The sequence below is a fragment of the Monodon monoceros genome, unplaced genomic scaffold, assembly GCF_005190385.1.
Source record: "Monodon monoceros isolate NGI ecotype Baffin Bay Population unplaced genomic scaffold, NGI_Narwhal_1 Super_Scaffold_19, whole genome shotgun sequence".
NCBI lineage: Eukaryota > Metazoa > Chordata > Mammalia > Artiodactyla > Monodontidae > Monodon > Monodon monoceros.
In genome coordinates this window covers 18,836,959-18,852,440 of record NW_021703775.1, presented here as the reverse complement: position 1 = coordinate 18,852,440, position 15,482 = coordinate 18,836,959, and the positions used below count along the sequence as shown (strand labels likewise).

The window sequence follows — 15,482 nt, the reverse complement described above, 5'->3', positions numbered from 1 at the left end:
TGAATCATCCATCTAAAAAAGGGTATGGGTTATGAGACTGGTTATGTTTAAAAATCAAAAAAACAATGAGTTAGTCCAATTTGGCTGCGTTAAGGGTTTTTTCCCTCAATAAGTGAAGTTACCCAGGTTTGTGATAAGCTGGGAAGAAATATTAGCCACAGAATGAGCCCATTAGAAGGTATTTGGGAGCTATTGAGGCTTTGAGCGCTTGACCATGAGGTTGTGGAAAGAAGTGAGAGAAAGTAACTAGTCATCACTGGAAATTGTAACTTTCTTCTTTGTAAATGAAGCCATACTGAAGGATGTTGGCACATTTGAATAACCATGTAATCAATTTGACCTTTAACGGGGCTCATCAATGCTGTTTCAAATTTGGCTACCGCCAGCTAATGGGCCTTTTTCCAAACACATTTGACTAAACACACTTGACCCAATTCACCTGGAAAAGTCTCTATGGGAGGCATGGGGGAGGATTGCGAGGCATTAAAATAACCAAGTGACGCTTGAAAATTCAAATTGACCAGGTGTTGACTCTACCCACAGGCGTATGGAACTCACACCTGACAGCTCAGGTGTGCCCTAGCCTTGACCAGGACTTACTGAGGTCTGAGAGGGAGGGGTTGCAGCACAGCTGGTGGGATCCAGAGAGACAGGGCCTCTGACTGCAACAGTGTGGAAGGGATTTCTGCAGGAGGCTTCGTGTATTTAGAAACTTTTCTCTAGTTGCAGTCTTTCCTTTCACCAAGAAACTGACAATGAATTTCCCACTGGGGGCTTGTGTTTAAAGCTTGTCTGAGAACAGCATAGTTGAATCTGTAGATCTGATGGATGATGGAAAAGCCAACTTTGAAATCATGGAGGGCAGGGCAAAGGAGATGGGAAAAATGAGTGAACACATGCTCAGTATCTATAATTTGTCTGACTTTCTGCTATTTGGTTTAATTCACACCAAAGTTTTTTAAGATAGGCATCACTATTCTGAGCCTTCCTTTGAGAAAAGTAAGGCACTGAGAGGTAGGTAACTTGGCAGAGGTATAATTAAAATCCAGATATCCTCTTTCCAGAATCTATATAGTTCTCAGTAAGTCTAGATAGAAGGGAATTTGCCTTTGATGTTTCCAGTTTTCATTGCAGCTCCTTCCCCACCCCCTCAAACCTCGCTATCCCCTCTGGTACCACCATTCCACTCTCTCTTCCCTCTTGGAAACCTCTCTTATTCTTCATTCCCAAAGTGCTTTCTTTTTGATGACTTGTCAAAGCAACTATTCATTTAAACATACCCATATCCAGGGGTTGGCTGATAAAGAACTCAATGTGTTGCCATTCCTGGGATTTTTGCTTCACTGATGCGTGAGTCCTAACAACATAAAAGATATGCAAGAAATGTATCTTTGATAAGGTTCTTAGAAATTGTTTGGATAGACATATTGGGGATTTGAGTGGTGGGGAACAGAAGGACGGACACCAGGACTGAGCATCTTTCTTGTATCTAGTCAGTCTTTGCCAAGATGACTATAGGGGTCCCCAAAAGGGGCAGGGGGACTCTCCAACCAGCCTCAGATCTCACACAGCAATCCTAACAGCACCTGGAAATCTTATGCTATTCCCCTTCTATCTACAATTGAATAGAAAATATCCATATACTACCTTTTTCAAAGAGGAATCATTTCAGAACTTAAAGCTTTCCCAACTTCTCCTTTTCTTTAAATGCATATATGAAAATTTCTGAGGGTAGAGAAAAGCAAGGTTAGGAGGTCTTATCTCAGACTGTTTCAGTAGTGCAAAGCTTTTCTTAATTTTCTTCCACCGGATATGCCTCTCTGCCGCCTTCCTCCCTGTCATTCCTTTGTGCATCTCATTATTACCAGCAACAAGGAAAGGCTTTGGCTTCTGCTGATAACACTGTGCAGTCCAACCCCAGTGGTACAAGCGCCGCGGCATGCCATGACAGGAAAATGAACAGGCACCGTCAGGGAGCCAGCCTTGGCAGGACCTGCTAGAGCATGCCTTTGGACTTGACAATCGGAGGCGGCAGGCACCTTTCCACAGATGGGCTTGACAAATAATGACACAGGCCACTCTGTCCTGCTGGTAGACTGTAGATACAGCCCGATAGTTGGGGAAACTACTTCTCATCTCCTCTCCGAGCTGGAGCCAAAACATTTGCATCAGTAAATTGCAAGGTTGGCCCAGGAGATATTTTGAAATGGCATTAATGACACTTTATGTATCAGTTTCTTCTTAAGGGAATATCTATTCTGGCAGGAAACTCTATTTTGAAAACAACAACAGAAAAGATTTTTTTTAAGGGATAGTTTTGTTTTGCTTTCTTTCCTTTTTTTTTTTTTTCATGCTACCTGAACTTGTGTGTCTGAGTGCTTAATTTGTCCATATGAAAAGCAGCAAGTTTGGGGAGCTACTAACATTACAGGAGCAAAACCAATTTTCAGATGTAGTCTGGGCTTATAAAAAAAAAATGAAATGGCTGTATTAAAACACTTAAATTTTTCCCACTGGGCAAAAACTAAAATTTTTAATAGTGTCTTAAAATGAGCATCCTGGCATTAATCACATAACAGTTGAATTCTTGGGTTTGGCTCACAAAATAGCAGGCATCTAAGATCTGAAAAAGCTATTAACTCAATCCCATAATGTCTAAAAGTTTTGTTTTGTTTTGTTTGCCTTTTCCTCTTTTATTTGTTTGGTTTTTTTTGACTCCAGGGTCTTGAGTTTGTTTTATTAAAAAATTCACAGACTGAACTTTGCTTTTGAATTTAGAAACTATAGCTTTAAAGCTTATAATAATCAGGTAGTTTGGTCATCTGTGATTTTTTAACAAGATTATATCTTTCCTGAAATTGTAAGGTTGCAAAAATTCAAGGAAGTTTACCACAAGATACGTTGCAGTCAAATGTTTTATGATGTTTAAAAACCATGCTTTACATCCAGGCATCCAAAGTACCTAAGGGGTTTATCCCAGCAATGTAATCATCTCTGGAATACAGGTGCTTTTTATTATTACTTTCTCTTCTATGTTATTTTCTAGTTGGAACATCATTCCTCTATCTCCTTACTTAATGAATTCTTTCTCCTGAAAATACCTTAGGATAAAAATATATAATTGATTGTCCCTCTTCAGTGGACATGTTTATTCAGGATTTCTTCTTTGATTGCCTGCTCTAAGGCGCTGTCAGGTATGAAAATATGAGTTAAGTGTGGATTCTGCCTTTGAATAATTCACTGCCCTTTTTGATAGATACTAGACCAGAGTAATTCCAAACTTGTAAACCCCAGACCTGATGGTGTAGGGACTAGGGGTGGAGAAGTTATTACAAGGGGTCCAGGGAAACCATATATAGACCAAGTGTCATCTTTTGATTAAATAATATGTCTACAAGAACAATATAGTTCTTTTCAAGTGCATTATTGGTACTTAGATTAATAAAGTACAAATTTATTTTAAAACATTCTTTATCATAGTGGCTTTTACATATATATCATCCACTGGTATAACTACTATCATGAGGGAATTGTAATTCATTTTTTTTATAAAAGGGGTACCTCTAATTAGGTAAAATTGGGGAATGCAGAGTAAACTATCTCAACATTTCATAAAAAGAGTTGATTAAGAAAACTGAGTCAGTTAGTAAACTGAAAATTAGTAAAATTAATATTTTATTCACACATGATTAATGTGACTAACCATTGAACAAATTAATTGGCAATTCAATTAAAAACAATGCTGTTGCTATGATGGCCTCCTTCAATTAATGTATACAGTTGACCCTTGAAATACTTGGGGGTGTGGGGCACCGACCCTCCCTCCACACAACTGAAAATCTGGGCATAACTTTACAGTGAGCCCTATAGATGGGAACTTCCGCATCTGTGGATCCAAACAACCTCGGCTCTGTGGTACTGTAGTATTTACTACTGAAATAAATCCATGTATAAGTGGACCTGCACTGTTCAAACCTCTGTTGTTCAAGGGTCAACTGTAGTTATACCTATGAAAGCATATTCTTTTTCTTGCCTCCTAATTAAATTAGTTGCATATTTTAGTTTGGAAATTAGATTTTAAAAACTATCATTTCATTTTAGGATATTAGGTCATGAATGGACTTCTTACATTTTAAATTTTGTTAATTCCAGATACATTAGTATCTAATGCAATTGAAAGATTCCTCTGTTTTACATTCAATTCCATCTTTAAACTATGCACAGAAAAATGGTAGGTATGCTTATTCTTACATTATGTTATTCAGAGAAAATGCCTGTTTTTTTTTGTTTTTTTGTTTTTTGTTTTTTTTTCCGGTACGCGGTCCTCTCACTGTTTTGGCCTCTCCCGTTGTGGAGCAGAGGCTCCAGACGCGCAGGCTCAGTAGCCATGGCTCACGGACCTAGCCGCTCCGGGCATGTGGGATCTTCCCGGATCGGGGCATGAGCCCGTGTCCCCTGCATTGGCAGGCGGACTCTCAACCACTGTGCCACCAGGGAAGCCCGAAAATGCCTGTTTTTGACATGAACACCCTCGCAGTTGCGCATTTTCAGGGACCACGACATATTTTAATTGTCTGGAGGAATCCAGCAGGGCAGTAAGAGAGACCTATTTGAATCAAACTTCTGTATTTAAAATCCTGTGCCAAGTTTCATTTGAGTAAACCTTTTTTTTTAAGGTGTCCTTTTAGGTGAGTTTGCATGATCCAATCCAAGATCTCATAAAGAGTTGGTTTCAGAAGTTCCTTAATCAAAATGAAAGCCTTTAAGTCTCTATTTTCACAACTGTCTTTCTCATTCTCTCAGGAAAATATCAGCATTCAGGAAATAACTTCTTGTGAGTTTAAGATATCGAAATATTAAAATTTAAACATTTCATTTTTTTTCTATTCTAATTTCTATTTGAAACCAGAGAATGTAGAAATCAGAAATTTATAAATAGTTGAGTGAGGAAATCATATTGTATGAGGTCAAACAGATGTTCCTTTATGAAACATGTTATACTTTGCAATTTTCTATCCAATGTCGTATAAAAACAAATATTTTCTCTGAGTGATTTGTTTAATGAAAGAAGGAGAGATCCATGGGACAGACTGGGATTTGCTGAGTACCCTCCCATCTCTCCTTTAGGAATTTATAAATCAGAACTTGCTCTAGAAAATTCTTAAATAGGTAATCATTCAATTTAGTCCTTTATTAACTATTCATTGAATAGTTATAATTTCTTAAGGGTTACCAGATTACTTAAGACTACTTCCAAGCTTGTTCTATTATTCTATTGTGTGTGTATATGTATATTTTCAGCTTAAGTTCTTTTGTTTTCCTCAGAGTACTAAACTTTTTGAACATTTCCTTAGAATTCTGTTTCTAAAGAATGTTCAAGGAACATAATAATATATCTCACATTGGACATGGAAAATACAAAATTGCACACTTACAAAACTGTAAGGGACCAGACTGCATGTTTTTTCTAGGCTGGTAGAGAGAAAAACCTCTCATCCTGCCTGCTTGGATTCTGCTTTGGACAATGATGGAGAGTGATCCCTGACCCTGACTCCAATCTGAGGGAACCAGCCATAGACTGGATTGTATTACAGTTGTGGGGAACTCTGTGATCCTCTTCACCTGATCAGTTTCCATTGCATATACGTTATGCATGACACAACATTGGAAGACTGATGGGGTGATATTTGTTCATTTTAAAGTCTCCCTTAAATATTTCCTCAATAAAAACATGATCCAACCCAAAGTGCAACTCTGGACATGTCTAGAAACGTTGCTGCTTGGTGACTTCTTGTTCGCTGCCACTACCACTCTTAAAAGACCTTTTCACCCAATAAATCTTAAACACTGAAACAAAGAAAGAGATATTTTTAAAGTTGGTGGTTCTCAAAGTGTGGTCACCAAACCAGCAACATTACCATCACCTGGGAACTTGGTAGAAATGCAACTTCTTGGGCCCGACCCCAGACCTAGTGAATCAGAAACCCTGAGAGAGACACCCAACAGTCTCTATGATGCTACAAATCCTCCAGTTGATGTTCAAGTTTGAGAACCACTATTGTAATTATAAACTATGTTCTTTAAATATAATTTCAATGTTATTAGGCATGTATTGAGATGTACAAGTTGATGGCTTGTGAGTTAATGAATCTATCTTCAATAGGTTTTTAAGTGTGTCAGTGGTATAAAATCATATAAATGTGTATGTGTCCTCTCCACAGAAAATCATATCTTGGAGGATGTAAACAAGTGTGTGATAGCCCTTCAAGAGGGGGATGTGGACACTCTGGACAGGACTGCAGGGGCTATCAGGGGCCGGGCAGCTCGAGTCATACACATCATCAATGCTGAGATGGAGAACTATGAAGCTGGAGTTTATACTGAGAAGGTGCTGGAAGCTACAAAATTGCTCTCTGAGACAGGTAACCATGGATATTAGGTTTGACCAAAATGTCAGCAACATGATTAATTTCCATACCTGAATCAATCTGTTTCATTGTTTCCCATAGGTCTTTCTGCTTCTAAATTACACATGATCATAAAAAGGGTGCTCTTTATTTCTTGAGTTTGAATTGGAATACTTTAGCAGAATAATAATTTATTGTTTTGCAGTATATACTACTCTACAGTTTTTATATATAAGCACTTGATTCTCACAAGGACCTTGTGAAGTAGGCAGATTTTTATTATCTCCTATTATGAATGTGAAAATGGAGTTTTGAATCAGTTAATAAACTGGAAAAAGGTCACAAGTCTAGAAAATAGTGAATATGTGATTGGAACTTGGAATCTTGAACTTGAAAAACATTTCCCTGTCTATTTCTTGAGAAGATAAGGACAACCAGGGAAAAGCATAAAGGCTCTAGGTAGTATATGGACATGAAGTAATCAAAGGAGGTAGTGGTTACTGAAAAAGGGTTAGACTTTAATATATGTCCTGCTCCTCTTACAAAGGCTTGCATGACCTCTTCCAGGGGCATGTGGCTGCCCACTGGGGAATCACGGTCGTGGTGAGACACAGTTACTTATGGGAGCCTGTCATAGCTCTCTGGTACACTGACACGGAAAAAAGACTTATTTCTACTGAGTTAGCACAACAACCCATAACTCTGGATAGTTGTGTCAAAGAGTAGCCTATTTTTAGTAGTTTTTGCTCTTGACTGGTGCCTCTTGGCTTCAGACCCTTTCTGAAGTCCCTTATGCCTTGTGTATTTGTATATATGGGGGAATGAGAGTAGAGAGAAAGTCCAGGAATGGAGAGAAGACAAATAGAATTAACTTTATATTGGATGGAGTTATGAATGGGCAATGAATTGGGTCCTCTGTATGTGTAGAAGGAACTTACCTCAGCATCAGTGGGAGTCTTCATGGGTCTATATATGGAATTTGGAACCCACTAGGCTTTTAAAAATAGACATATCTCTGAAAGGTCAGATATAGCAGTGTTCCAAGTTCTACATGATAAGACATGTTAGTAGAAACATGTTTCCTTCTACAGGGAAAAGGTTATTTACAAAGACTGCTGTAGCTATTTGTTAGTCTAGAATAGCATGGAAAAACAACAGATAAACAGACTTTGGTTGCTCTCTGAAATATAAGCAGAAAAGGACTAGTGTAATATCACATAATAAAGAGCACATCTAGGGATCGTTGCTCTTGAGAATCCTCACAGACTTAGAATTACAAATAATAACAATAATAATACGATATATCCATAATTCAAAAAGAGTCATGTACCACAATGTTCATTGCAGCTCTATTTACAATAGCCAGGACATGGAAGCAACCTAAGTGTCCATCGATAGATGAATGGACAAACAAGATGTGGCACATGTATGCAATGGACTATTACTCAACCATAAAAGGAAACAAAATTGAGTTATTTGTAGTGAGGTGTATAGGTCTAGATTCTCTCATACAGAGTGAAATAAGTCAGAAATAGAAAAAAAAAATACTGTATGCTAACATATATATATGGAATCTAAAAAAAAAAAAAAAGGTTCTGACGAACCAAGCGGCAGGACAGGGATAAAGACACAGACGAAGAGAATAGACTTGAGGACACGGGAAGGGGGAAGGGTAAGCTGGGACGAAGTGAGAGAGTAGCGTGGACATATATGCACTACCAAATGTAAAACAGATAGCTAGTGGGAAGCAGCTGCATAGCACAGGGAGATCAGCTGGGTGCTTTGTGATCACCTAGAGGGGTGGGATGGGGGGGTGGGATAGGGAGGGTGGGAGAGAGACACAAGAGGGAGGAGATACTGGGATATATGTATATGTATAGCTGGTTCACTTTGTTATAAAGCAGAAACTAACACACCATTGTAAAGCAATTATACTCCAATAAAGATGTTAAAAAAAAATAATATGATATATCCACATTGTAATTAGCTGAAATTCAGCACTATTTTTTTTTTCAAATAGGCTTGCCCTTTGCATTCAATAGAGCAACACAATGCAAGCCATATGGTATTTCTTTTCTCATTTGGAATAATTAGAAACAGTTATTTTACTCTCCAATTTAAGGACTTTTTTTCACCCTTAAGGAAACTCTGTCACATTTTTGGAGCTCTCAGTTCCTGGCCCATTACTTCGATTTTGTTACAAAGTCTCAGCTTCCTGTGGTATATCTGACACATAGCAGCATTTCCTTGGATCTGACACTGAGTGAAGAGTGTCAGAAGTTTCAACTCATGACTGGTTGGAATGATTACTGCCGCAGATGACATGCAGAGCATATTGCCAACTTATAGGCGACTTTGTGCACACAAAGACTTCAGCGTTGTTCAAGAGACATTTTAGATTTCTTTCTTATTGAGCCTTGGGGTGCTTTAATAAATAGAAGGAGTGGTGCCCATTGGGTCAAAATCGACATAAAGGCAAGGGCAGTGTGCCTAGCTGATGGAAATATTTTAACATAATTTTCACCCAAAGTCTTGAAATGTAAATAATATTCTGGTTGAAGTTTTTTTAACTGAAAAAAAAAATCAATGAAACAGAGCAATCCATCCTGGGTTGTTGTTGCTAATGAAGATTTTGCTCTTATTTGTCAATTTTCAGATCTTTAAAAATTCTCATCTCAGCCCTTCCTTGCAGTGATTGAATACTTGGGGTACTTCACTAAAGGCACCTTCCTGATTCTGATGTCCACATCCAATTCATAATTGAACAGAAAAGATAAGCAAGACATTTAGATTCTTTCTATTTTTCAGCATCTATTGAAGATCACTAGGAAAGAAGCCAGGTAGAAGAGAGTGAAATAAACAGTTTATAAATAACTAGTAGAAAATGGAATACATGTCAAGGAAAAGTAGATATTAGTGGGCTAAGAACTAGAATATACAAGGTATATAAATTATTTTGCTTCTGTCCCCAATGGTTCTTCTCTTTCCTAAACAGGAGCAATATGGTTTCTTTATGGGTAAGTAGAGAGGTTGTCAAAGAAATGAAAGCAAAATCTTTAGCTGTGGGCTTCCCTGGTGGTGCAGTGGTTGAGAATCCTCCTGCCAATACAGGGGACATGGGTTCGAGCCCTGGTCTGGGAGGATCCCACATGCTGCGGAGCAGCTGGGCCCGTGTGCCACAACTACTGAGCCTGCACTCTAGAGCCTGCGTGCCACAACTACTGAAGCCTGTGCGCCTAGAGCCCGTGCTCCGCAACAAGAGAAGACACTGCCATGAGAGGCCCGCACACCACAACGAGAAGTGGCCCCGCTCACTGCAACCAGAGAAAGCCAGTGTGCAGCAACGAAGACCCAATGCAGCCAAAAATAAATAAATTTATTTAAAATAAAAAACAAAATGAAATTTAGCTGTGAGTAGAACAATTGACATACTCACGGATTCCTCATGGAGGGAGAATGCCTCTGCTCTGAAGCCAGCAGGGCTTAAGAGAAGGGATGGTGCTCTCTCACAATCGCACTGGTAATCTGAACATGTGGAACATGAGGTTTAAAATGTGTGATCTATATGGTGACTTAATACCTAGCATTTCTCAATAAGAAACTTCTCTATGAGAAACAAGCTAAAAGAAAAAAAAGCTTTAGCTGTTAAAATTCACTGGTTGCTAATTAGAATTGTTGGGGTATGTACTACACACATGGAGTTTGAGGAAGAACATGAGATCAGTTCTGTGATTATGGTTATGCAGAGTTTTGTAGGTTATATAGATTTTATAGAATGGATTTGTCCCCTTGTCAGTGTCTGGCTATGCTAAGGAGGGCTACATCCTTCAAATAAAAACTCCTATACAGATCACTAACACCCAAATTTCTACCTTTGGGCTAACATTTTGCTTCTGATTTTTAAAAAAATCTTAGTGCAACGTTTAATTGGTCACTTTTTTATGCAAGTTTATCAAACTTTGTCCTGAGAGTACATTTTATTTTGAGGAGAGAACACGGAGCAGTGGGCAAGGAGTGGAAGGTGACAAGAAGAAGAAGAAAAAAAAAGGAAGAGTCCAGGACATGGAAGACAAAGCATCATGTTTTCTTTTGTCTTTCCACCAACCTACCAGGCTCTGCCCAGTTTTATATCTGAGTTGTTAAAGACCCTAGGGCAGAAGTTCTCAACCTCTGTATTATTGACATGTGAGTCTTGGTAATTCTTTCTTGGGGTGGAGGCAGCTGTCCTGTGCATTAAGGGTGCTCAGCAGCATCCCTGAACTTACCCCACTAGATGCTTATAGGACCTCTTCCCTTTCCCACTTCAAGTTGTGACAATCAAAATTGTCTCTAGACATTGCTAGATGTTCTTGGGTGGACAGAATAACGCCCATGGAAAATAACTGCCACAAGAGAAATAATATTCCATAATAAGAGCAACTTTAAACAAGACTAAATGGAGCCTCTGCGTGATGGCCATAGGGTACGGTGAAGGGAATGGAGTGAGAGTCTATTACCAAGCATGAAAAAAAAAGGGGCAGAATGCTCAAAATATCTTAACTAGACCAGACTTTGCTGCTAATGGGGTTTTCAAATACAGGCCAACCTCTGTTTAAACATGCAAATGATGCAGGGGTGGGTCTCTGTAGAGAGAACTCCCACTTTACCTTCGCTGAGAGGCTAGAAATTGAGAGAGATCCAAAGAGTGATGAAACAGTCTGTAGTTAATTTTCCATAAATTACTTTACTTAGTAAAGAGTAAGTAAATTTTTTTGAAGAGTGCTTTTTGTCTTGATATGAATGCTAAGTTAATTTGAAAACACAATTTTGTGGATTATTAGTATGTTAAAATTCTAGGGCAACATTACATAAAAATTTACCTATTTATTTTTTATAAAACTAATCTAGGCAGATGAAAGCACAATAAACTTGACGTACATCAGACTCATTAAATACTAACATGTTTGATGGGCTCTTCAATAAAACCTGAATTATAACAAATTGCCTATAGCTTGGTAGCGAGTGCACCCAACGAGACCCATTTTTAGAGATCTCATTTGCAAAGCCAGATTGCTGTGGAAAGTTGAGGGGCCTGAAAGTCCATTTAATGATATTATGTTTAAAGTAGCTCATTCTTCACAGAACAGATTACACTGAAATGCCATTTTTGTAAATTTGATGGCTGATGCAAATTTGTGGCGATGTCAATATTATCAGGTTGAGAGATCTTTGAGATGCCAGCAGTTCTTTCTTCAGAGGGAACCCAAAAAGAATAGAAAAAATTAAAGTCTTTTTAGTGAGGATTCTGTTATTAAGCACTTTGTAAATGAAAATGAAAATTCCATTATTTTGGAGAACATGTGGGCCAAACAGATGGTATAAATTTTTTCAAGACTTTTTTTTTTAAAGAACAGTTAAATGTTCACAGAAAAATTGAGGGGAGGCTACTAAGATTTCCCATGGTTCTGAATCAATTCCCTTGATTCTGCACATGCATGGTGTCCCCCATTATCTACATCCCCTACCAAAGTGGTACATATGTTACCATTGATGAACCTACACAGACACATCATAATCACGCAAAGTTCATAGTTTACATTTTGGTTCACCCTTGGTGTTGTATACTCTATTATATTTGGACTAATGTATAGTGACATGTATCCATCATTATGGTTTCATACAGTGTATTTTTCACTGTCCTAAACGTTCACTGTACTCCATCTATTCATCTCTCTCCCCCTCCCAATCGCCTGGTAACCACTATCTTTTCACTGTCTCCATGGTTTTGCCATTTCTAGAATGTCATATAGTTGGAATCAAATAGCGTGTAGCCTTTTCAGATTGACTTCTTTCTCTTAGTAGAGATGGTATAGTTTGTAATTTCATGCTTCTGTTATGTAAAGTTTTCATAAAAGAGTTTTTTTTTTTTACAGCATTCCTATGTATTTTGCCCAGTAAGAGGAACAAATAGAAAGCACCCAAATTAGAAATGATAATGTACCATTGTGTCAGTACAATGTATAGATGAAATCCATGTAAGGAATCAGAAGAACTCAATCCTTGACTTCTAAATGTGACCTTACACAAATTAGTTAATGCCCCTGAGCCTCAAGCTTCTCATGTATTGCCTGATGTTTTATTATCTAAGTATGGTCAATATTATTGATTTTGGGACATATGCTTCACTGTTTCTTGGCTTCCTCATGACTGCACTCAACATGGACAATCACTGCCCATGAATCCTCTGTATAGATCCTCTGCTCCACCTGGACAGGTGTATTTATTATTTTCCAGTTAAAACACATCCATGCTGTTCCCACTCTCCTTCCTGTCATCTTCCCCATTTTCTCCTCCTCCTCTACATCTGTGTATTGAACTTATCCTTTAAGATCTGACTCAGGTCTCAGCTAGAGACAACAGGGATCTATTTCTATGAGTCTGTTGACATTTAGTATGTCCTCTTCAGTGTCAATGGTCCACAGATAGATTGTCACTTCCTAGAGGCAGGTGTTCCTGTACGTGCCTTGGGCCTAGACAAGTATTATCACATCATTAGCCTTTAATATGTATGCATTGATTAAATGAATATGAAAAATTAAGATATGACCCTTTTTTTCAGTGGAGAATATATCCACTAGCAGCAGCCTTAGGCTTATAACTCAAGATTCCAGGATAAGTAGAGATGCTTATTTTCCTCCTACTTTCTACACATCAAAGAAGAGCAATCTTCTTGGCCACTTGGGGGTATGCTTATTTCACTTGGACTGATTTCTGTTGCTAGCGGGATCAAGTTTTATCATTGGACATGTCTGAGTGACCTGCCTATCCCCGTGACCAGAGGCAAGGGGTATGGAAAGAAGTAAGATCAATATCAGAAGAAGGTGGTAAGGACAGATTATTGCGAAGACAGAAATATTAGATATTAGAGATAGGAAGGACTACTACAATCTGTCACTTCTCCGTGACTGACCTTGAAATTAAATTATGAAAGTAATGAATTTCCACAGAAGCTGTAATGACTGAGATTCAGTTCAGCCTAGACTTCCTAATATATTTTAAATACATTTTAATATAACCCTTACTATTGGTGTAAAGCATTTTATTTCCCCCTGAAATGTCAAAATGATTACAATATGGAGGAAATGTCTTACTAAGTGGTGGTTGTGCTAGTCATGGAGGTGGGAAGTCAGAAGTGTAGGAGGAATGAGAAGGAAATTTCAGTCACTTAATAGTCCTTAGACAGGCAACATGTAGTTTGTCTCAAAGCCTCTTCCATATGTCTGAAACCTACATACTTGAAGTATTGTACAGATCTGGCTGATGGTTCTTAATATCAGTATTTATTTGTTTTATCCTGAATGCAAATGCAAGGTTTCTTCCTCAGAGAACAAACTTCTTTCTTAGTAACAATAACGTTGCCAGTTCCCTATACCTCGTTCTACCTCTCAAGGCAGTGTGATAAGTTCAGATAAAGTCTGCCCACACGAAGGAGATCCATACTACAGGAGAAGAACCACAAAATTACGAATCTGAGAGTTTATATAGCAATTGGTGCTCAGCTGTCTCCCTCCCCTCCTGAGAGGGAGAGAAAAACCTTCACTCTTTAATGTTAATAAACTCTCTCCAGGAAAGGTCTCCAGGTTGTTACAACACTTTAGAATATAAATGAATGGCTCCTGGTTTTATTCCCTTTTGAAATGTAAACACCTATCTCTGGGGAGATAAACCCGTAAATCTCTTTCCAGATTATTTCACCAATTTAGGACTACTATTGAGTCATACCTTGAACCAGGTTACCAGTCATTTTTGCTCAGAAAGCCCTGGCCACGCAGAAATATGAAAATATCTTCTCTATACTGGCTTGTTTGTAAGTAATATATTCTGCTAGAATTCACACATGACCAGCTCTCTCAGCGTGAGAGGCTGAAGAACCACCTGAGAAGAATACAACTTGAGAAAATAAGAGAAACACTTTAAAAATATATATATTTATTTATTTTCATCATTTTATTTTATTTTATTTTTTGGCTGCTTCGGGTCTTAGCTATGGCATGCGGGATCTTCGTTGAGGCACGCAGGATCTCTCACTGAGGTGCGCAAGCTCAGTAGTTGTGACGTGTGGGCTTAGTTGCCCCGGGGCATGTGAGATCTTAGTTCCCTGACCAGGGATCAAACCCGTGTCCCCTGCATTGGAAGGCGGATTCTTTACCACTGGACCACTAGAGAAGTCCCAAGAGAAACAATTTTAGCCTGATAAGAAACTTCTAACATGGAAGTGGAGGTGGGATAGGATGGATATAGGAAGGCTCACAATTACACATTTATGGAGCAACATAGTGGAAGAAACAGCACTTTTCTAGTGCCCAATTTTCAAAGTAAAACTAAAAGGAAGACATGAATTTCCAGTTCTGTGTGAGTCACATCATAGACTCAGAATACTGGGGACTGCAAAAGACATGATACTTCTTTGTCACTTCAAGGATATGAGGGATCAGCATCCATGGTATTGGCCATGGAATAGCAGAAGGGCCAGTGCTGGGGTCCACAGGAATCGGTGGCCAGGGTGTATTAACTGGGCACAAGTGAGGCAGCAGTAAGTTCCTTTTACCCAGAATCCCTACCACATCAGCAATAGGTGTTGGAATCAAAGAAAGGAAGAATATGTCAACAATCACTTGAATGGGAACATCATTAGAATATTCCAGAAATAGTTTGATTAGGAAAAATAAGAAACTATGCTTGTAGCTGGGATAACATATGGACATAAGAACCAGAAAGATTCTGGATATTCCTGTCAAATTGACCCCAAAATTACCTCCCCACTTGGTTTGCCTTTCTATATTTTACCTGTTCCGTAACACTAGCTGATGTCTTCCTAAAGAAGAAGCAAAGTCTTCTGTAACCATGCTAGCCAATCCCACTCCTCTGTGCCCCATTACTCACTGTCACTCCTTAAGGTCCTACCAGGTGTTGCAAACTCTGTGTTTGCCCATTTTTCTGTCTTAAGGTACCTCTCTGTTCTCTGTCCCTCTTCTATTTTCTATCCAGGAGTGTGTGTGTGTGTGTGTGTGTGTGTGTGTGTGTGTGTGTGTGTGT

At 38.6% G+C, this 15,482-nt stretch overlaps 1 protein-coding gene across 4 annotated transcripts in view; it reads left to right on the top strand.

Moving 5' to 3' along the window:
• The window catches only part of CTNNA2 (catenin alpha 2), a 1,229,110-nt gene that overhangs the window by 1,122,682 nt on the left and 90,946 nt on the right, over positions 1 to 15,482 (top strand). For all 4 annotated transcript variants that reach the window (XM_029231357.1, XM_029231356.1, XM_029231354.1 and 1 more), the window contains one exon: positions 6,222 to 6,422. In XM_029231357.1, coding sequence (XP_029087190.1) covers positions 6,222 to 6,422 — 201 coding nt within the window. The remainder of the gene's footprint in view (positions 1 to 6,221; positions 6,423 to 15,482) is intronic.